At 40.2% G+C, this 23966-nt stretch overlaps 1 protein-coding gene across 2 annotated transcripts in view; it reads right to left on the bottom strand.

Annotated features, from left to right (window-relative positions):
* Positions 1 to 23543, bottom strand: part of LOC112103345 (schwannomin-interacting protein 1) — a 391826-nt gene extending 368283 nt beyond the window's left edge. The window contains exons 1-3 of one of the 2 annotated variants that reach the window (XM_026650013.2): positions 23491 to 23543; positions 22268 to 22348; positions 12301 to 12451 (exon numbers count right to left, since the gene is read on the bottom strand). In XM_026650013.2, coding sequence (XP_026505798.1) covers positions 12301 to 12451; positions 22268 to 22335 — 219 coding nt within the window. In that variant the 5' untranslated portion in view covers positions 22336 to 22348; positions 23491 to 23543. Of the gene's footprint in view, positions 1 to 12300; positions 12452 to 22267; positions 22349 to 23490 lie in introns of those variants that run through there. The other variant, XM_026650012.2, reaches the window with a different exon arrangement.
* Positions 23544 to 23966: the final 423 nt, after the last annotated feature.

Genomic DNA, 23966 nt, shown 5'->3' with positions numbered 1-23966 from the left:
ATTAGAATACAATATAATCTTCTGGTAATCTATAATTCTAATAACCACCTATGCCAGTGGGCTAAAGAGTGCAGACAGCAGTGACATATAGAATGTCCAAATCAATGATTCACTCATATAACCGAGATAGTGAGGGTCACTGTTAGAGAAGAAAGCAAAAATGTTACCCCTTCAGTTGAGTGCAGTGAGCCATAAAGACATTTCTTCAATCAAATATTTTGATTCACAGAAAGTTTCTTTTAATAGAGGTGTGTGTGTGTGTACACGCGTGCGCGGGGGTGCGGGAAGGTAGAAGTAGGGTGTTTTTTAAAAAAAGAAACAAAAAAAGAAAAAAAATCTAGTTGGCAGTTTCTGATGATGTGAAGGAATATCCCCTTCAAGACAATGAAGATTCTTTTTATTATTATTTGTATTGCAATAGTGCCTAAGGACTCCAGTCAGATCAGTACCCATTATGCTAGATACACTAGAACCCCCCTCACCCCCCACACACACAAGCCAGTCCTTGCCCTGAGGAGCTTACAGTGAAAGTAGCAAGTGCAAGTAGACAGAAATGAGCTATAGGTATCTAGTAGTGAGATTATAGAAAGGTGCAGAAGAAAAAAAAATTCACTGCATCTGGAAGTCAAAGCAAAACAATCAATAGAAATGGAAATAATTGCAGCTATTCCTTGTTCTAACGCATTGCCTTTGATTTCTTAAGCCTTTAAAGAGAGATCAACTCCCAGTCCTCTGCTTTAAACTCCAGGGGGTGAAATCCTGGTCCCATTGAAGTCAAGGGTAGGTTTGCTCTTGACTTCATGGGAAACAGGATTTCACCCTAGACCTTGCTTCCTACTTCTAAGTGGTACTGCACTGCAGCGTATAAAGCCAAGATCATTAGCACTAATGCAGACACAGCTTGTGAATATATGATGTTAGGAAGATTAAATGATTATTTTTAAGCCCCAGGGGTGACAAACAACAGGTGACACAAATTAAGTACAGAAAATGCACGATGCTGCACAGGACTTTTTAGAACACCCTAAATTGAACCTTCACACAGCTGAGTGCTGAGGTGCAATCTCAGACAACAGTAGGTGACAAGTATTAAACGAGGTATATAACATGTCATCAACATATGAATAAATGTTTAACTATAACTAATATTAAACAGCTGGCAGCGCTTGAAAGAGATGTCAACTTCTACCAAAGAGTTAAATAACTTTCAGGTAGCAGCAGACGATAACATCGTTGACTTTATTTTTGCTTTGTTCCACCTACAAGTCTTTACATGGTAAAGTAAATGTTCTGAATAGTTGACTTTATATATGAAGATATGCACCCACAGAGACATTTTAATGGAAAAGTATACTCATTTTATTCTTAAATTATTCATTAGGCACAAATTAGTAAGTATGTAGGCAACTAAGCTCGGAATTTAATCCAAAATGTATAGTATTACAAAACCTGTAGTAAAGGAAATTGAACACACACACCGAGTGATGGGCTCTAGCAAGAAAAACTGTATTCACATAACTGTTTTAAATTTAAAAAAATTAAACACACTTCTAGGGAGGAAAATGAAATTTCTTGTCGTTTTATTCAACTGCTCTACAAATTTACTTTTTTCCAGTTGCTACAAAAAGCTTGGCAAATTATTTTGTGACTTCTAAGTAAGTGTAATGGATTTACCTGTGCAAAAAGACAGCAGTTACAAAATTGGACATTTGATCTGATACGTACCCTGATTATGAATACTCAGAGTTGCATAAATATCTGTGCTATTCTCTGTATCATCCATTGTGTGGAACCATTCTACCTGACCATTAAACTATTTTTTCAAAATACTTACCTCCTAGTTTCTATTTGTTCTATCATCAAATACTGTCTACTATATTTTAAGTAACAGCCACATATTCTTACTGCCCAGAATAGTTTTATACAAAGAATTAAGAATCATGTGTTTACAGAGGCATCTTATGTTACTTTAAAACAGATGCTGTATTTTTCATTATTTTTGCTAAAAATGTTAGAAGTTACTTCCTGCAACATAAACAAAAGTCAAAGAACTGACTATATTAAATGTGACAATTACTATGAATCAGAAACTCTTCATCTGCTTATAAAGCTATAAACATTAGATTCTATTTTTGGTATTCTCCACTAATTCCATTCTTGTATGTATAATGTCTAAGAAATGACCATTCCAAAAAGTGAATTATTTTTACGCCAACACAAATATCAGATGAAGCATTATTCTATTGCAGAAAATCATGTTTTTAAGTATTTCTAGGCAGTAATGAAGTCACTAAATGGGGAACACAATCATATTAAAATGCAGTAAATTGTTAAATTCTGGTTTGTGAACATTTATATTCCTTCTTACAGATAATTACTAAACCCACTGTATCTTATTTCAGAGTTTTAGAGAAATCCTTAATGCCAGATGCTGCAGAAAGCATGTCATTTTGTTTTGAACTCATCTGCATGTAAACACACCAGGGAATTAAAATAGGAATATTTTTAAAATTTACGTTATACGAATATTTGTCCTGGCCACACTTCCACATGATTGTGTGCTGTCCAGAGCACTGTGACGGGTTGGAGCACAGAAACCCCCTTGGGAGCTGCCACCCGATGTGCCAAGACTACCCCTGCTTCTGTTTTCCCTGCCAGCTCAGGACTCCAGCACCCTGTCTTGCTTAGCGAGACACTCCAGTGTGGCTCCAGACACAGACCCAGGGTCTGAATCACTTGTCCCACAGCTGCAAGTTTACCTGAAAACAGCTCACAGTAGTGTGCTTGTCTTTAGCACTCAGATGCCCAACTCCCAATGGGGTCTAAACCCAGATAAATCCGTTTTACCCTGCATAAAGCTTATGCAGAATAAACTCATAAATTGTTCGCCCTCTATAACACTGATAGAGAGAGATGCACAGTTGTTTGCTCCGCCAGGTATTAATACATACTCTGAGTAGATTACTAAACAAAAAGTGATTTTATTAAATACAGACAGTAGGATTTAAGTGGTTCAAAGTAGTAACAGACAGAACAAAGTAAGTCACAAGCAAAATAAAATAAAATGCGCAAATCTATGTCTAATCAAACTGAATACAGATAATCTCACCCTCAGAGATGCTTCAGTAAGCTTTTTCTCAGACTGGACACCTTCCAGGCCTGGGCACAATTCTTTCCCCTGGTACAGCTCTTGTTCCAGCTCAGGTGGTCGCTAGGGGATTCTTCATGATGGCTCCTCTCTCCTCTCTCTTCTGTTCCACCCCTTTATATATCTTTTGCAGAAGGCGGGAACCCTTTGTCCCTCTGGGTTTCCACCCCCCCTCACTGGAAAAGCACCAGGTTAAAGATGGATTCCAGTTCAGGTGACATGATCACATGTCACTGCAAGACTTCATTACTCACTTGCCAGCACACACATATACAGGGAGACTCACAGGTAAACACAACCATTTGCAGACAATGGGAGTCATCAAGATTCCAAACCATCCTTAATGGCCCACACTTTACATAATTACAATAGGCCCTCAGAGTTACATTTTATATTTCTAGTTTTAGATACAAGAGTGGTACATTTATACAAATCAGATGATCATACTCAGTAGATTATAAGCTTTGTAATGATACCTTACAAGAGACCTTTTACACGAAGCATATCCCATTTACATTATATTCACTTATTATCATGTTTTTATAAAACCATATAGACTGCACAACGTCACACCAGATGCTGCAGAAAGCATGTCATTTTGTTTTGAACTCATCTGCATGTAAACACACCAGGGAATTAAAATAGGAATATTTTTAAAACTTACGTTATACGAATATTTGTCCTGGCCACACTTCCACATGATTGTGTGCTGTCCAGAGCTGTCCATGGTACTGAAGAGTGCAAGCCTTGCCCATTTGAGAGTAAATAATTGTTTATTCTGATTTGATTTGAGAGAAATCCATAAGCTGCTATTCAGTAGAATTGACTTATCTGAAGAATCACACACACAAAAATCAAAAGGGCTTCTGCTACCTTTCTGTTCTCAAGAGGTAGTCTGAAAAGGCCTAGAGACTGGAGAGCAGAAATCTTGGAGCGTTTACAAAAAGGTGGAGACTGGAATACCTATAGACTATAGAGTTTTGTCACTTGCCACCACAGAAACTGTAGAGCACAGACTCAACTGCTGAGTTGGAACATATGATGCCAGACAACTAATTTAAAATCATGCACAGAACAAGCGGCTTCTTCCCAAAGAAGCAAATTTATTTTATTCCCATGCCAGTGCTTCAAATTACAGTGAAATACAAATAATCCAGGATACCCCACCAATGCTAGGAAAAACTCTGGACACAGGTATGTCTCACACCAGCCATTGCTTGCCTATTGAGGATTATCACAGCAGACAGCAGGCTCTCCATGGCTCTGACAGATTATGTCTTTGAGGCTGAACCATTTAAAGAGCCACATGACACTGAATGATGTCATCAGTAAAACAGGTCACAACTGCAACCATATGTAAAGGAAGGCTCTTTGTGAGAGTGTTTGGCATTAACATTTTTCTCAAAGAAAAACTTTATAAAGGGTTTAGCCTCTCTAGGAGCACATTTACCCCTAGAGACCAGCCTCCAGAAAGGTAATTAAATGTCATTCTAATCTTATTTATCTAGGTAGTTATTACTTACTGAACTCAAATGGATGGCTCCCATGAATAAAGTCAACTTGTGTTGCTAAAGTTGCATTATCAAGCCCTAACTTTTTAATCGCATGTTGGAAAGAATCAGTTTTAAACAAAGTTAATTGATATTTACAAATTAGACCACCTACTTCAGGGGGAAATGCAGAATTTTCAGGCACAGAGCATAGAAAGAACTAGGGGGTAGCCGTGTTAGTCTGTATCTACAAAAACAACAAGGAGTCTGGTGGCACCTTAAAGACTAACAGATTTATTTGGGCATAAGCTTTCGTGGGTAAAAACCTCACTTCTTCAGATGCATAGAGTGAAAGTTACAGATGCAGGCATTATATACTGACACATGGAGAGAAGGGAGTTACTTCGCAAGTGGAGAACCAGTGTTGACAGGGCCAATTCAATCAGGGTGGATGTAGTCCACTCCCAATAATAGATGAGGAGATGTCAATTCCAGGAGAGGAAAAGCTGCTTCTGTAATGAGTCAGCCACTCCCAGTCCCTATTCAAGCCAGCAATGCCCCTCTGCCATGTACATTGGCCAAACCGGACAGTCCCTCCGCAAAAGAATAAATGGACACAAATCGGACATCAGGAATCGTAACTTACAAAAGCCAGTAAGTGAACACTTCAATCTCCCTGGTCATTCTATTACAGATTTAAAAGTCACTATCATTGAACAAAAAAACTTCAGAAACAGACTTCAAAGAGAAACAGCAGAACTAAAATTCATTTGCAAATTTAACACTATTAATCTGGGCTTGAATAGGGACTGGGAGTGGCTGGATATGTGTCAGTATATAATGCCTGCATCTGTAATTTTCACTCTATGCATCTGAAGAAGTGAGGTTTTTACCCACGAAAGCTTATGCCCAAATAAATCTGTTAGTCTTTAAGGTGCCACCAGACTCCTTGTTGTTTTCATAGAAAGAACTGTTTACCTACCCGTTTCTGCAGTGAAGAGAAACAAACTATTTAGATGCAATGCTTTATTTTAAGGATAATTGCCCTTTTTAATCAAACTTTATTTTAATTTGTATTTTGCTGCTACATTTTTTTTTTTTTTTTTTTACAAATTGGAAGATTGCTCAAGCATTATCGATGTGTTTGCAGTACAATAATCTGTCAGATGTTCAATGGTAGGTCCTATCCAACTAATAAGGAAAAAAATCAAGTATTACATCTACATGTTTGGCAAAAGCAGTTCTTAATCAGAATGCAAATAGATTTATGAGAGAAGAGTCTTAGCAGAAAATCCCCCTCTCCCATCTCCTTCCTTCAAGCCATCTCCCCAATGTGCCACTTTTCTGCCAAAACCCAGAAAAAAAATTGTTTCTAACAGTGACTGGGATTTTCAAATGAGCTCAAGGGAGTTAAGCTCTGAATTCCTATCAAATTTCACTGTGATCTGGGTGCATACCTCCCTTAGGATCCTTTGACAATCTCACCCCCTGCATTATTTTAGCATTCAAATCAGTTATGAACTCTTCTGTATCCTATTAAAGTTATTAATTGTATGGCTATAATGAGTTCGTGGCTATAATTCCCAAATGTTACTCATTAATACAAACGTTAATGCTAAAAAGATTGTAATTTATAATTATTGAAGTCTTTGAACATGTCTCCAATCTCTTCTGCAAAACCTGTGGTTTCTTATTAAGAGACTTAATTTCCAGGAAACACATCTTACAAAGATAATTAAGGTAGGGAGTGTCAGAGGCCTTATTGTGGGAGGCCTCTCATACTTTGATCCATTGTTCCCTCTGGCCTTCCTGACCAGCTGTATGGGCTGAATCTTGCTCCACTGAAATCAATGGGAGTTTTGTCACTGTACTTCAGTCAGATCAGGATCAAATCATATGTTTTGGAAGAGGTGGGGGAAGGTATCTAAGGCCGATGTAGGAGAGTACTGGTGATACTCAGAGCTAGTCTCATCATCCTTTTTTGGAGGAGATTCCCCCCACTCCCCACATAGCTGATTAACTGAGTTTTCCACATTCCTGGCAAGGTTCACAGGGCAAAAAGATGGCAGCCACCTCCCAAGAATAGGAAGGGTAGCAAAGTGTCAAGGACATGTATGTCGTACAGTAACAGTGCTGTTAATGAGAGTCTATACAAGCAACCTGGAAAGGCTTGGTTGGGATCCTCCCACAAGGACTCCTGCCCAACGTTATGATAACAAGGTAAGCTTTGGAGAAGGAGGTGGCTAAAAGACAGAAAGAATGTTTGACATATAGGATGGGACCTTACTACCATACACAGGCACAACCCACCACCATGGGTGAAGTGAATGGAATATAATTGGCATAAGAACAGTGAACAGAGTGGTGATTTAGGCACAAGATTTTAAAAAAGAAATAAAAGAATAAATAAATGTACAAAATTAGATGAATTCTAACAACAAAAATTTGTCCAAGTTTGTCCATAAAATTCGAAGAAGTAACATTCTGGACTTTGACACACTTACAGCAGTACTACATTTATTGGGGCATAACTAAAGAGTTATATTTGAATTAAGTTAGAATCTGTTACATTATATGGCAAAAAAGGAGGATTTATATTATATTATACATTTGAAATCCATAGTCAACACTTACTTCCCAGTTGAGGCATGCAGGTGTATAATTTCAGTAGTTTAAGGTTTTTCTTTGAAAAATGCAAATGCAGTGTAAAGTTAAAGCATGCATTCTCCTGTATGGAAGTTCTGCTGTAAATATGATGTAATGTTCCGTAAATGCAAAGGACAGAAATGAGCCAAAGTCCAGTGATTACATCACTAAGATCTTAGCCATGCAATGGAGGTTTTGAAACGGGTCTGATTTTTTAAGAATTCTGAAGTACATTTATTTTCCTACAATAGCTGGAATCAGAACCATGGTCGTAAACCAGAATTACTTGGAATGGCTGAATTTGGTCCTTAATATAGATACTGCCTAATGGAGAGACCCACTGCAGATGGCTTTTCCTCCTAAATAAAGTGCCAACCTCAAATCAACAGAATCTATTATAACAGTAAAAGTTGTGGTTTGGGGAGATTACGCAGAGCTGCAATAAGGCTGACATTGCTGGACCATCTCATGGAGGCTTGTTGCTTGCCCATCTCCAGCTGAGGGGTGCCCCGCTTGGCAGCCCTGGCATAGCATGCGTGTCACTTGAAGGCATTCCAATTAAGTAGAATTATCATTCTATTTAAGCAGCAGTCATTACCATTTATCATCATTAGGTTTAAATCAGGCCTGCCAGAGACTGTTAGCCCTCAGAACAAGCATAATGTTCTTTCTCTCTCTTTCTTTTGGTTGGCGGGGCAGGGGTGGCAATCCTTTTCCTGACAGGCTGCTAAATTATGGAAATATTTTCTTTTCATACACTTCTAATATGTTCCTTTTTGGGGTGTATGGTTGATAGAAGATTATTGTTGCTTTCCACTGTGAAAAGTTTTAAATTCAGTTCTTTTGTGCTGTGTCTAGAGACAAATGGATGTATAGTAAGATTTTAAAATTAAACTTGTAGATTTGATGGGGGGGTCCCAATTAAGTAGATTTCTTGATGGGGGAGGGCATTATACTACAAAGTATACTACTAAATATAAAAAATTCCAATACATAGGAAACTGTTCAAATATTTCTGTATCAAGCCTCATAAATCATTCACACTATATCTGTTTGCATAGATCCAAGAACTATGAGTTAGATAGTTTGTGATTTCACAATCATTGCGTGCCAGAAAATGTTAACATAGCCTCTCTTCATAATGCATGTGCACCATTCACATATGTTTTGTATGAAGGAGTAAATAACCTGCAAAGTTTGAAGTACATTGCATACCCAATTTCATTAAAATGTGCAGTCTTTAATTACAAGAAGTGCAGAAAGGTTGGATCTGACTACCTATAATCTTTAAGTTTTAACTAAAGTTATTGTGACTAAAACTCTTAAACCCTAGAGGTAAGCCTTTACTTTCATTAATTGTCATTCTAGCCAGCCCTGGTCCCAAAAGAAATGAGGACAAAGATGGCAGCAGTCCAAAAAAATAAATGGGGGCCTTTAGCACCATCTGCTTCCTACAAGCCAGCCAAAAGAAGGAGAGGGCACACCTGGAGGCAATGGTATTGAAATGCCATTGAGACAAGTAGCCTGTCTCCAGTGGCAAAAGGCCATATAAACAAAGCCTGCTGACTGGCTTAGTGAGGAGGAAGAGTATTATTTGTTTAACATCAGGGACATAGTGTCTTCTGCATGTATAGCCAGCTCACTGCCCACTGTGGATACTTTCTTAAATAATGTATTGAAGAAGACATGCAAGGTATGAAGGCTGGAGGATGCAGTCAGCGCACACAGTTTTTATATACATTTTTCTCAAACAAATAAATAAACACATGTACCTGGGAAGAGCAGTGATAATAAAGTTATGTTTCTAACTTTGTTAGTCTCTATGGTGCCACAAGTACTCCTGTTCTTTCTTCAAAGATTGTGAGTTTCCTCCTCCGTCTAATAGCTCCCTTTCTATAGCATGAGTTTCATATCAGTGCTTCACTTTAAAAGCAAGCGTTTTCTGAATACATGAATGCAGGTAGCTGGTCCAAAACAAGTGCCACTGCATAGAACTAAAGGCATTTTAATCAATGGTTTGTCAAGCTGCTGAGATTCAGAGTGACACAGATTCAATTCAGAGACAAAATGTAATATGGTTATCCGCAGCAAACTAGGCTAAGCCACAGCTCGCTGAAGCCCTATACATATGAATAGTTCACGATCAGAATCCAGTTAAGGAGGGTTCACATCACCATAGATCAATAAGTAGTGATCAAATGATTGATTACATGTCAGGCACATCATACTGCCCTCCGGCAAATTCAATTTTACTGGCTTTCCTAAGCTTATGAAAACCAAATAGTCTTAAAAAAAAAAAAACACCTTATAAAAACCCACTAGAAATAAAAGTTGTGATATGATTGACTGAAGAGAATTTCAACCCAGTAAATTAGAGCAGCTGGTTTAGAGGAAGAAATTAATCTGATCATTTTGCCTCAAAATTCCCATAACTTCTTAATGATTCTTTTTAATTATTGCTTTGTATTTCTGTATTCCTATGGCCATAACTATGACCAAAAGAAGGAAGTATCATATTTGATGAATCCAGAGAATTCAAATTATAAATTCCAACTACTATCTGAACTTGAGGTTCAACAAGTGTTAGTCATCCTCACTCAGTTTATGCACATTTTGGATACATCACTTTGCAATATGTACTGTGTATATGGGGCAACGCCTGGCCAATCCATCTCAAATGCACATCTTAGGTTCTGACCAGTTGTGTGTGTGTGGTTTCTTTGTTTGGGTTCCCCCCCCACTTAGGTAGCCTTTTCACCAGACTGTTACCCTCCACATTTTTCAGTTCTTTTTATATTTCTTTCCTGCTCTCTTTCATGTCTGATTTTCAACAGGGGGTGCAAAAAAAGGGAAATAGGTAAGATGAGAAAGGGGGAAGTCAAAAATAAACTAATACGTTTTAAAATATAGTGACTGCTCTCAGCCTGAATCTTCCCCTTTCCTTGACAGTTTCTTTAACAACATTTTATTACCTCATAGGATAACTATTTTAATAGATTGTGAGATGCTCAAATGCTTTGGTAATTGGATCCTTATAAGTACTATACCTAAGATAGACAGCTAGTCCTTCACCTTCAGAAAACAGATTCCGTTTTTTTAAAGGGAGACAATAGAAGAGCCTTAGCATTATCAAAAGTCAAGGAAAATTATTGCTCTTTCTTTATTCTAACTTTGGCAAGTTTACAGAGGACTGGAATTCCTGAAGTGAGCGTTTCTTTAAAAAAAACAAAACCCCCAAAAGCAACACTAGTATCCATGCTTCATTTTCCACATAAAATAATAAAATTCAAAATGTGCTAATTTTGTTGAAAGAAGTGAAAGCAATACAAGAAGTTTTCCAGATTAAGTTCCCTCCCTCCACCCACACTGCAAAATGAATTATCTTTGAAATCACTCAAGCCCTCGCTTAAACCAAAAAAAAAAAAAATTTTCCTGTGTGGAAGAAGAGAGCCATCTTGTGGTATTTCAGCAAATAGTAAAGCATGATCAAGAAACGGCTATATAAAATATCCAATGAAGTTCTAGTGTCTCACAAACTAGATCTACATTTGTTTTATCTATTAGGGGATAATAACCTATTTAGTGCATATTATATTACATTCAGAACTCAATATTGCAGTATGGTTTCATACTAAGAAAGTGGCCTTTAGGTATGAATAGAAAACATCCAAAAATAAAACAGTAATATTTTATTGAACACTGTCAAGTTTAAAATAGCCTAACCCACTATGGTGTCACAGAAGACAATGGCTAGGGGAAACAGTTTATTTAGTTTAAGTTTATCTGGATAATGTAGTTGATGGGCTAAAAAGGGCCCTTCAGAAGAGCTGTGTGCTTAATACTATAGTATTTTGTTGTTTCTGTGCAAAAGGGAGCAGATTATACGAAATTCTGTTGCTTGATTTTCAGAGTCTTGGAGACCTGAATATAAATCGATTTCCTGACTTAAATTTTTACCAAATCTAGTCATGGTTAAACTTACAAGTATCAATTCACATATAAGTACGGAGTATGGCTAAGTATCTTCCATCTACTTGTGATATGCAAGAACTGTTTTTCCAGTCTGTTAGTGAATTTCGAGGTCACCAATTACTGTTCCTACTGACCCGATAAGCAATATACAATGTACCTGACCAATATATACTTTCCACTATTTAGGGGACAACACTACAGCCAAAAGCTAGAATGCCCCCTGGCTTGATCTATTTGAAAGGCCTGGCATGGCAGGATAGGTTACAATCTCCTGCATGTTTTTGGAACCTATTTGTATTTTTTGTGTTTTCAATCTGAATCAGTTAAGTAAAAGTTATAACAAAATCAATGTAATCTGTCACAGATTTGAAACAGGTTATAGATCAGTATGATTGATTCATTTATTTTTAGATCCAAAGAGTTCCAGAGATGGTCACAATCTTCATAATGTTCCTGAGTGCTAGATATTGCATTTGGTTCTCTGATTTACCACATTTTAGAAAATGTGGTAAACCCAGTGGGTAAAATCTCCCCTGAAGAGGCTCAAATATTCCTTCCGAAGCCAGTTATAATTTATGATCATTAAATTGGCTTATATACCTCTTTTAGAGAGCAGCATGGGAATCACATTCATATTGCAGAACAGCACCAAGTTTCCCCACCTTCTCCCAGAGAACACAAACACAAAACTCTGAGGATATGCTTAACTAAGGATCCATACTTTTTTCAGGAGAACAAAATATCAATGAAAATCTGTCCTTCAGTGGCTGTTATCATCACCTAAAATGTTTAGCAATCAATATTGTTCTGTGTGACTCAGGGAAAAAAGGTCTGATGCACAGTTGCAATCTTACTTGTTTAAACACTTTTGCCTTAATGCATGTTTGAGAAACCATGAAATTCAGTCACTCTAAAAGATTTTACTTTGTAATTAGTCAAAAGCTTAATCCTAAATTCCCCCCACCTGACATGAATAGTTCATTTATATCAATGCCTACTGGTGAACCCAGCAAAGTAGTAGTTGTAGAGAGAAACTGTACTTACAGGAGTGCTGTCATCAGAAAAAGTGTTCATGCTGATTGAACTGCTCATTTTGTCAGATGACAAGGAAGGTGGTGATGGACTGCGCTTCTCCAGGTGGTCCTGGTGCGGCAAATCCTGATGCTGCAGATATTTGCGCCATGCTCGCTGAATACTGATTGCAATTCAAAATAAAGGTGAATATGTATAAACAGCAGGTTCTCCATCCAGCACAACTTCTTAAAGATCTAGGAGACTTTATTTGGGGGGAAAGCTAGGTGCACTGTATTAGCAAAAAGGTATCCAATGTATTTAGCCCTTTTTTGCTTTGTGACTTACTTGTGAATGGATAAGCTTTTACTAATATTATTTGTAATTTTTCAACATACATTATGAGAACAGATAACAATCCATAGAGGGTTCTTATATTATCCACTATGTCTTTGTTATTTGTGGTGTGCTATTGGCTACCTAAGTCAAATGGTATGGTTTCTGCTCCTTGATTGGCTAACTGAAACTTTATAAACAGAGAGGAAACATTACTGGTGTGAATAGTGGATACCCATATTCATACACAGCACACTTGTTCACATGTAACTTCAAGTATTCACGCCCAGAACAGCCACTCACAACCCCAAAAAACATTCAGACATATGCCCACAGAGAAGCAAACAATAAAAATATACTAACATGGTTGACCCAAACAACTATTCAAAATAGGGCATTTGCATTAGTCAATCAGTTCTAACAAAGATATTCGATAGAGTAGAAATATTTGTGCACTTTAAAAGTGTAACAGGAAACAAGAATTGTTTAGGAATTCATAGAATTACAAAAGTGATTAACTCCTTGAAGACTATAATTACATCAACAATTTTAAAACATCTTAAATAGGTTGTAATAAGTAAACATCTGTCTCATCAGAGAAAAGATGGGCTTCAGAAGCTTATTTGTCAATCTTGCTGCCAGATTACGATACAGACACAATTAGAATATCAGAGGTCAGATCCTGGCCCATACTGAATCCACTTTGTGCTGCTGTAGGAGGACAAAGGGGACTTAACATTGTCTTAAATAAGCAACTGAGGAGTTATCTGGAAGTGGGGCATTTTCAGCTGTCACAGAGCTAGAGCTCTATGCCACCCCTTCCATGGAGGCAGCATATTGGGGGCACGCCAGGGCACTCCTGGAACATGCTGTGGCTTTGTGATCCTTACAACATGTAACTTCCCATAGCTTTTGTGCAGAAAAGGAAAAATATGACCCTGTGTGAATATGCGCTATAGTCCATTTCTACTGGATAATTTGTATGATCAGCCTGGGCATTTTCTCATTGCAGTAATTTCTCCTTTTTTTCAACATATACATCTCTCGCTGTAATTTTACCTAGCCAGGACACCAGCAGGACAGAGGCATACACAACACACTTTAAAAGAACATTAAGGTTCTGATGCAAACTAGCAAAAACTAAAGTCAGAAGTTAAGGCTGAATTGGTCTTTGGAAGAGAAGCACCACACTGGCAGACTCCTCCTTCCACAGTTACACTAGGAGCTTTTCATTCCAAATTTTCAACTTGAAACAAGTTTATACAGTTCTCATATTAAATTTAGTAAAACACAGGAATTGGCATTTCAAACAGGACTGTTAACATCTTAATTTATGATAGTACCATGTAATATATACTTGATTTTGGGTGCTAAGCAAATACAAACAAGAAAAAGACTTTGCTTTCTAAGTGAAATTTTATTTTTATAGCATGATTTCAAATACTCAGATTCCCTGTTCCTAATTATATCTCCATTGCTGTACTTGTCACCAGATGGCAGTGTGATATCAACTATGCATTTATGGGGGTGGGGGGGGGAGACAGATTTGTAAGAAATATTAGTCATTAAAAATATCTAGAACAGTAATAGTTTTATTGTGAAATATTTGAATGCATGCAAGGTATGATCTATGTACTCCACAGAAAGTCGGTACTAAATTCTGTTGTAATGCTCCTTATTTATCTGTTCTTCTAGTCTAACAGGCTATTGAGAACACCTTTTGCGTTTAAAACAATGGAGGTTTTAATTTAATTGGGTGTGAAAATTAATAAAACAATCGGTACAATTTTGTTTTATTTATTTTATACTCCCCCACTTTTTCAGTTTTTGATGCACACCAAAGTTCTTTTTTTATTGACAACATGTAAATGCAACAGAGAAGTTGTCAGGGAGAAGGCTGGGGGCTTTAGGTGCTGAGTACAAAGGCAATTAAGATTTTTGGACCTGAGGAGATGGACATGGGAGGCACATTGGATTGTGTGATAAGCACATTAGCTGCTTGTGCCTCTAAAATATCCCTTCTATTTCAGCAGGGGTGTGTTTGATCAGACCGGCAGGGGAGTGGCCATCCTGGGTGTTTGGTTCAGAGGGAGGGTGTGTGACCTCTGGTACCTAGGTTCCCTCTCCTTCTCACCTGCCCACAATGCACGTGGGGATCATTCGTGGGTAAGGGTGGGGGGAGGCTGGAGTCTCCTCTCCTGGTCACCCACTGGTAAATTCAGTGGTACATGAAGGAGCTGATTGGCTCCACCAAATCTCCCATCCCCTCTCTATTTAAGCATTCCAAGTACCTAGGCACCCATTCCTGCCCCCGGATGTTTCCCCACCCACCCGGTCCTGTAGGAGGTGTAGGTGTATCACAGCTGCCTTTCCAGGCTTGCTGGAGGTCTGATGAGAACCCCCGATCCTTCCTTAGGATCAGAAAGGAATTTTTCCCTCTGAGCAAGACTGGTGTTGGATGGTGGGTTTTTGTTTTGTTATTACTGCTTTTATCACAGCATCCTGGAGGTGTGGTAGGTGGAGACAAAGGTAAGGGGCATCACTTGCAGGGGTGGAGGTAACTGAAAGTCCAATATAGGTACCACTTGCAGCTGGTGTCTAGTGTGAGTAATAGGCTTCAGGGGTCCAGCTCCTGTGAAAAACCTGAGTACAGAAGCCAGGAGGTAGTGGTGGACCGTGAACTATCCTCATCTTCCCTCCTTCCCACTCACAATGATGGTGGTGGGATTCAGCAATGCTCTGAGCCAAACTCATGATTAAGGAGACCAACCCTAATTCCTTAGTTATATAGCATGAACCCATTTAACCTCTCATGGGACTCAATTAACACCTGGTCAGCCCCCACTTACTGTTCAATTTAATAAATGACCACCTGCTGGTTTAAGTTCATTCTTGTGTCTATGTCTGTGTTCTCTGTCATACCCTGATCTTTAGGTTTCAGAGTTAATAACCCTTTGAGAAAGATGGCAACAGTTCACATCTCCCACAGCTATTGTTACCTACAGGTTATCTGCAGACTCAGGAAGAGATATAAATATTTATTTACATTGGGTTAATGTTCTTAAGGATTTATTCACAGGTGTGAGAGCAAGAAAATTAAAAAAAACAACAGTGAATACTTAGATTTCGAAGCACAATTCTGTGGCAAGATCTCTGGACATGGAATCTCAGAACACAGAGTGCGCTGGGTATAATTTTGCCTAGATATGAACATTCAGTTGCCTACAAATCAGTGCCTACAAGAAACAGTGATGATCAGAGGACCAAAGAAATTACTCCTATTTCTAGAAAATCCTGATTTTTGTTCGATAACAGGAGAGGCAGAGAGAAGTAAGCTGTATACCATTTCCTTATTGACAATACATCTTTTGCAATGTCTGGAGGAATTCTTAAGTACTGGTACTAACAAAGGAGCAAAGTGTCTTGTCTACAGTTAGAAAGCCAAACAGCTTAATTTATCTTTAATTCCATCCCCATCATGGAATTTTAAAGTGGAAGAAAAATGAGAAGGTGGAAAAATGCACACTAGGCAAAAAAACTGTTAGATCCCCATAGTTTATTCACCTTTTGCTGCCAGAGTTTTCTATCTTGCATTCCTTTCTCCTGAACTCCATGTTTAGACCCCAGGTCAGCGAAGCACTTAAGCACATGCTAAACTTTAAGCATATGGGAATCCCACTGAAGACAATGGAACTATTCATAATGCTTAAACTTAAGCATGTGCTTAAATGCTTTGTTGGATCAGAATTTTAGATTAGGAGAAGAAAAAAGACCTACCTTATTTTCTGGCTATTTGTTTAAATTCCAGCAGAAAACACTCCCCCCACCACCCAAAGACTGCAGACCAAACCTCCCAAACATCCACCTCCAAAGAGCTGAATTTTCTCCCCCTCACCCATTACTTTGCACATTTATAGAGAGACGTGGAAAAGATTCACTGGGGAGTAACAGAAAAGGGTATAGGAAGGCAGGACTACATTCCTGTTGTGAATTATTCGCAGCCTCACCATACTCTAAATTTCTGTTCCCAGAAATTAAAAACCAACCACTATATGACTGTATTTAGAATGTGGGTCAAGGGCCCTACAGACCTTTGCTCACTTTGTCCTGGGAGCATTTCCTTAACTTACCTCTCTTCACATCTAATGTCACTTCCCCCCACTGCCCAGTTTATATCCAATTGAGAAAAATGTAGGGATAGAAACCACTGTGAAATAGCCCTTTGTTTATTGTATTTTATGGAGTACCATGCAGTAATGGGTTGGAGAGACTGGCAAGGAAGGACATTTCCAGGATCTACTTTGTCATAACTACACCTAGGGGGAAAAAATTGATCAAAATGTTTTTTGTTAAACCAAACCAAACAGCATATAATTCAGTAACACCAAAATATTTAATAAATTCATATAGATTTTGCTAAATTGTTTTGGTAAAAATATCCACCTAAAATATGGAAAAATGAAATATTTCATGTTGATATTTTTGAAACAAATCAGCCAGGGGAGAGGCAACCATGAAGCTTGGCTTCACAGTGGCCTCAGATGGAGCTGCAGCACTTCCTCTAAGCTCCACCAAATGTATGATATTCAGGCTGAGCTGCAGGCATAAGTGACAGGGCTGCCAAACATGGGAGTGTCACATGAGATGAGTGGTAGCACCGAGAAAGCCATGCAATCATTGCTGACATGCTTTGGATTATTTCCCAAGACACTGGGTGGACTGCCGTGTCACATGCTCAGTATGGTACCATGCTTCCATCAGGAAGAATGTATAAATGCCAGAGTTTAGGTTCAGGTTCTTCTTATTTACAGAGTAGCAAATATTTAAAGATGCAGTATTATATTATATTATAGATTTTTGACCATCCACTTGTTCTACAAATTCCATCTGCAATACTCCCGTACTTCCATATTTATTCATTTTTGTCTATTTATACAGCATCCCAAATTAATATTAAGCCTAGTATGTCTTCTGTTTATTCTCTCCATCCCCCTGAATGGTCCAGGACGTTGCAATTTTCATGGGTCACATTATTTTTCATCTCTACACCTCAGCCAATCTCATCAATTCATCATTTTCTATCGTCTTCTGTGTTACTCCCCAGTAAACCTTTCTACCATCTATTTCCAGGTGCAAGTCTTAAAATAATGGAGTCCAAATTGCAAAAGAAATGGTTCATTTCAAAACAAGATGTCTTCTAAAAATGAAGACATGCTCATTATTTTTGTTAGAACAAAGATCCTCCTGGTGTCATTTGTAACTGGGTGCAGTCACAAATGGGGGACAGTTACCCTAAAACAACAGGCATTTTGAATAATCCATTAACATAGCACCCTGGAATCCCATATTCACTACTGTGATACAATTATGATATGTTCGATACAATGCATACCTTGTGAGGTATCATTTAAGAAGTGTTGATCTGTTGAACCTTAATATCCTGTTGAATTGCATGTGTTATTATTGTATGTGAAGATATGAAGTATTGCTATATGTACTTGTGAAGGAGCAGAGAGACTGCAGCCGGGCACAGCAGTGGTTAAAGAACATCTATGGGTTCAGCTAGCCCTCCCCCATTATACCTGCAGCCAATGCCAGGCCTGGAGGGAAGGGAGCCTGGCAGAAGCTCTCTGTATGCCTGCCTGAAGGCACAGACCAGCAACCTGCCTGCCAATGCAGCCACTGGAGGCAAGTAAATCTTCCTCTGCCAAGGGGAACCTACAGATAAGCCCCAACTGTGGGGCAACTGGACTAGCGGGGCCACGCCCAAAAGTAAAAGGGCTTGCACAGGGAGCAGGCCAGGAAAACACGCCTTCAACTCCCATTCACGGCTGGGAGAAAGACCCATCTCCCCTGTTTACGGGTAGAGCGACACAGGACCCTGGGCCAGGACCTGAGAGAGAAGGAGGGATCAAGTCCCCCAACAACCCTCCCCTCAACCAACAATCCGGCCACTAGGCTACTCTGCCACTGAAGGCCCTATCAGTACTACTGAAATATGTTGTGAGGTTGGGAAACACTCACAGTCAGCCTTTCAGAATGGACAAAGGAGCACCTATCACTGGTCAGATGGGTGTTGATGGCCCATCAAGAAAACAATGCATTCTCCCAGAAGCTCCTTACAGAAGGCATGTACCCAATGGAGACTGCTTGACCAATGGGGACTGACTGAGCCCCGTGTCACAGTGAGGATCACTCTAGCAGCTGGAAGAAGGTATAAAAGAGAGATAGTGACATCATCACTTGGCCTCCTCCCTCATCTCAACACCTGGAAGAACATCTGGAAGAAAAAGACTTTGAAGTGGGGAAGTTTGGTCCCAAGTTGGAAGAGCTCCAGTCTGTGTATTGAGGAAACGTAGGCTGCCTGTACCATCTGTTAGGATGAGACACTGCTTGATTAAAATCTTGCTGTAGCGAAGCGACGACTCAACGGTGCGGCGCCTCCTGCTGGTCGTCTCAGGAATTAGCTCTTTCAGCACTCTGAGCGCCCTCTATTGGCCAGTGCCTCGCCTGCCTCAGGCCCCGGGTCCCTCCTGGACCCCGGTGCCCCTTTACCTCGGGGTTCTGCCCCAGCAGCACCCCCACTCTCTGGGTCTCCCCTCCCAGGGGAACCCCCACCTTGCCTCAGTGGCTACTGCCAGTCATCATCTAGCCCCCGCTCACTGGGGCAGACTGCAGTCTGTAATGGCCACTCATCATTGGCAAGGGGTTAGGACCTGCTGCCTTTGCCTATTCCCAGGCTGCAGCTCTGCAGCACCAGTACCTCTGTAGGCCTTCAACAAGGCCTGCAGCCTGAGGTTTTACCAGGCTGGAGCTCCCCAGCTCCCTTGCCCTATTCCCCAGTACTGCTCCACTTCATGTATCTTCCTCTCAGGTAGCTAGCCCTTCTCCCTCCAGGGCTGGAGAGAGAGACTCCCCTCCCAGGGGAAACCCCAATCAGCCTAGCTTGGCTGCCTTTAACTCCAGGAGTGGGGCAGCCGCCCCACTACACACCCTCCTCAAGAATGCTCACTGGCGGGGAGGGGGGTGTCTCTATCTCCCCAGCTTCCCTCTCAGCCAAGCCCGCAGGAGGTCTCTCTCCTGCCGCAGGGTTTCTATCAAGGGGAGCAACCTGCTTCCCTCCTCTATCGTCTGGGTCCTCACCATAGCGCTCTCAGCTCTCACGCGGGTTCCCTTATCTATTTGGGTTCCCAACGTAGCCCTCCCGGCTCCAGTGTGGGTTCCCTGGTTTGTCTGGGGCCTCTTTGCCCCTGACAGTTTCTTGTTTGGGGCTCCAGCCTTCCCTGTCCCTCCAGCCTGGTCAGGCTTGGACTGGGCCCCTTGGTCGGCACTCCCCCTTTTTCTTAGGGGGCAGTGCCTTTTTATATGGCCCTCGTGGCACTGGAAGCACCTCTTGTGCCTTCCCTTGGCCACGGCCTTCCCATTGTCTGTTTCAAGCTTAGCCCTTTCCTCAGGGCTAGCCTGGGCCCTGCAAGTCTCCTGAGGGCACTCCCTCTTCATGTGCCCCAGTTTCCAACAGGCCCAACAAGCTGCAGCCCCCCTGCTGACCCCCTGTTGACTTCACAGGGGGTGCGTTTTCTGGGTGGGGCCTCCTTGCTCCATCCCAGTAGGGGCACTCCCGCTTAAAGTGTCCCTTTCGCCCACAGGCATAACAGCTTTTAGGCACTGGCCTCCAGCCCCAGGTGCCTGGCCCCCGATGAGGTCCACGTGCCCTCCCCCGCAGCAGCTGAAGCAGTCACGCTTGCTGCTCGATGAGCTGGGCCACACAAGCCCTCCAGAACCAGTCCACCATTTTCTCTACCGTCAGTTCCTCAGCTCTCGGATCCGGGCAATAGTCCCACAGTCCTTGGCCTGCCCCTTGTATCATGGGCAACTGTGTGCCCACATTCTGCACCATGTGTAGCAAAGCGAAGACTCACTGGTGCAGCGCCTCCTGCTGGTCGTCTTAGGAATTAGCTCTTTCAGCACTTGGAGTGCCCTCTGTTGGCCGGTGCCTCACCTGCTCAGGCCCCATGTCCTCCTGGTGCCCTTTTACCCCAGGGATCTACCCCAGCAGCACCCTACTCTCTGGGTCTAACCCCCAACCCTCTAAACTCACCTTGCCTCAGTGGCTACTGCCAGTCATCATCTAGCCCCCGCTCACTGGGGCAGACTGCAGTCTGTAATGGCCACTCATCATTGGCAAGGGTTAGGACCCTTCTAGAAACCCCAATCAGCCTTGCTTGGCTGCTTTTAACTCCTGTTCTCCAGGAATGGGGCAGCCACCCCACTACACTTGCTAAATCTATTTAAGTTAGAACTTAAGAAACAAAAATAAATTCAGTTTAAGTAACCAACTCTGATCTCTATGCCTGCAAGTTAGGACTTAAAATCTATCTTTCTGTTGTGAAGAAAACTGTTTTATATTTTACCTAAAATTGTGGTTTGGATGAAGTGCTTGAGGAATCTTAGCTCAGACGACACAGCCTAGTGTATGTCCATTCCACACTGAGGAAGTGGCGAATGAGCTTACACTGGCCAGGCTTCTGACCAGTGCAAGATGGTGCAGTTCAGCGGTGCAAGGGTGGGGAGCTGGGGGGAATTGGCTGGAGCCTCCCTATTGATGGTTCATGAGTAACTCAGTTGGCTGTGTCCCTGCCTGTGGATGGCTGTGTAAGAGCAGTGCCTGCCAGAGGCTTGGAACTTGACATTAGCATCACAGTGTGGGGGACAACCTAGGTTGCTGGGTTTGGAGAGCTCAACACTCCCACAGTCCAGGTTGCACCCCGGGGACCCTGTCACACCCAGGTCCTTAGAAACCCGGGTTAGGCCCAAAATAGTGTCCATTATGGTATCACCAATCTGTAGATACTTTGGAATTAGACACCTAAGTACATTTGTTTTGACTTTATACAATGATTTGGAAAATGTTTGGAGAATCTACTAAGACTTCAAAATCTGAGTGTTATTCAAGTAGTTAAAAATTATGATTTAAAACTCATGACTTCATACATGAAACATTTATATCTTGTTCACTTCAATCAGTTTTATGGTTTAGTGCATTACGTTTACATGCAGATGCATTTATCCGTAACACACCACTTTCCATTTTCAGTAAAGGGAGGATATTAAATTTTCCAGACATACCTATCTTCTAGAAAATTCTCTGTAAATATATATATTCTTGCATCTAGTCAATAGTTGCATCACTAAATGATACTGACTTGATTTTAATTTGAAACCTCATGTCCCATTAATATTTTAATATTGTATTAATATTTTAATATCTTAAAAACATTTCAGCTTTGCTTTCCAGTAGAAAGTGAAATGTAGTTATGAATAATGTTCTTTATGTAAACTTGCATTGTATCTTGGAAGTCACATAAAAGGTCGAGTGAGGCTACTTGAGGCAACTTAAACTTAAGCACCCTAAGTTTTCTAAGGTTTCAAAAATGATACAATGGGGCCTTCTTCCCTGTCCCTGTTTTCTCTTTCCCTCTAGGGATGTACAAATTCCCTTTACATACAGTTATCAGGCAGGTTCTAAAAGAGTCCCTCAATTTTACATGGTTAAATACAAAATTGGTACAATTGTAACAAGTACAGCATTAACCAGTTCAGCAGAACCACTGATGTGCTTAAGTTAGTCAACACCTGGAAGAACGTCTGGAAGAAAATTACTTACATTTTCACTTTTGATTCCAGGGGCTGCAAGTTGATAGGATATTTTTCGATATTATTCTCCACATCCATAGCAATCTGATGGCTATAAAAAATGTTTTAATCTATTTCAGCTGACATTTTTATAATCATTATGAAACTATATTCAGACATTTTGACATGTACATAGCAGAGCTACTTATTTAAAAATGCCATGGGTGGCGGGGGAACGACACAGCATCCAACGCTACTTAGAAGGGTAACAAAACAAAAAAATTGAATTCCAAATTACAGTCCCTATCCTGCAATCAGATGCATGCAGACTTCAACACTAGACCTTTCAGTTTCAGATGCTATATAGCACCAAAGACAAATACACCTGGTGAAGAAACTGATGGACATAAAAACCAGTGACAAGTGTAACATATTCCTGCTAATTTAACTTCCATCCCAGAGGCTATACGTGAAAATCAGGCAAGTAAAATGGAAATATTATAAAGCAAATTAATTACAGTAGCAAAAGTCATGCAAGAATAAGAAAAGAGATTCTTATCAACAGAAGTTGACAAAGGAATTTATGCTGCAAAGTGTGATAAATTTAAGAAAACCATAAATATGCTGGAAGATAAAACTGCAGATCTCAAGAACAGAGGTGAACTCACACAATGGGATATTGGCTTGGATGGGACTAATTGCATGAGCGAGGACACTGGGCATGAGACGAGTTCACAAGATGAACTCCACAAGTGTGAAATCCATTTTTATTTTGAGAGTTTGACACCCAATTACATCATTTAACCAGCAGAAGTTATCCTCCCTTATATAAAAATCAGCAAATATTTAGGTGTGAGATATAAAGCCATAAAAATTCTTCAGCATCTCTCCAAGTGAAATATAAAATGTTCACACAAAAAAACCCAAACAAAAACAAAAAAACCCTCTGCAAGTATGCCTCAGAAGGCAATAGTTACAGAGCAAACTTATATTAAGAGTACATATTTAAAGCAAGTGATTACTCTTTGCTATGTCCCCTTTTGTGTTTTGCTGTTCGACTTTGTACAGTTCAAACACCTGCTCCCGGTACTGTCAGTCCTGACAATAGTTGTAGCAAACAATATACTTCTTTCAAACTATCTTGTCCACTGCGCTAATCGTTATACTAAAAAAATATTGCTTGAGTGACAGCAATTTTTTACTATATTATGTGAAAATGCTATGCGAACCACTCCAAAATCTTTTCATACGTACCTTTCAAGTAAATATTTGTCATCACTAACTTGTTCTAAGGTATGCTGCAGCCTTTTGGGTTCTTCCTGCAAGGAAAGAAATAACAGATTTCAACATGCTGACTTTATTATTATTATTATTATTAACAAACATTTATATTGCAGTAGTGCCTGAGGCCTCACCCAAATCAGGACCGCATTGTGCTACGCACTGTACAAACATATAGTAAACAGCAATTCCTGCCCCAATCTTTATCTAAACACCTATTCTTAGATTTCTAACCACATTTATTTATCTCAAAGTACCTTTCAAAGGTGGTCAGTATCATTATCACTAGCTATCCATGGGGAAACTGAGGCACAGAGGTGAAGTGACTTGCCCAAGGTCACCCAGCTTTGCACACACGAGAGCACACATATGTTTCTATTTACAAATGCATCCAAAGGTACTTCAATAAGTGAGCAAAATAGACAGAACCACCACCTCCAATGAATCAT

This window comes from Terrapene carolina, unplaced genomic scaffold (genome assembly GCF_002925995.2).
Source record: "Terrapene carolina triunguis isolate 2854851 unplaced genomic scaffold, T_m_triunguis-2.0 Scaffold88, whole genome shotgun sequence".
Lineage (NCBI taxonomy): Eukaryota > Metazoa > Chordata > Testudines > Emydidae > Terrapene > Terrapene triunguis.
This window is presented reverse-complemented; position numbering and strand designations above follow the sequence as displayed.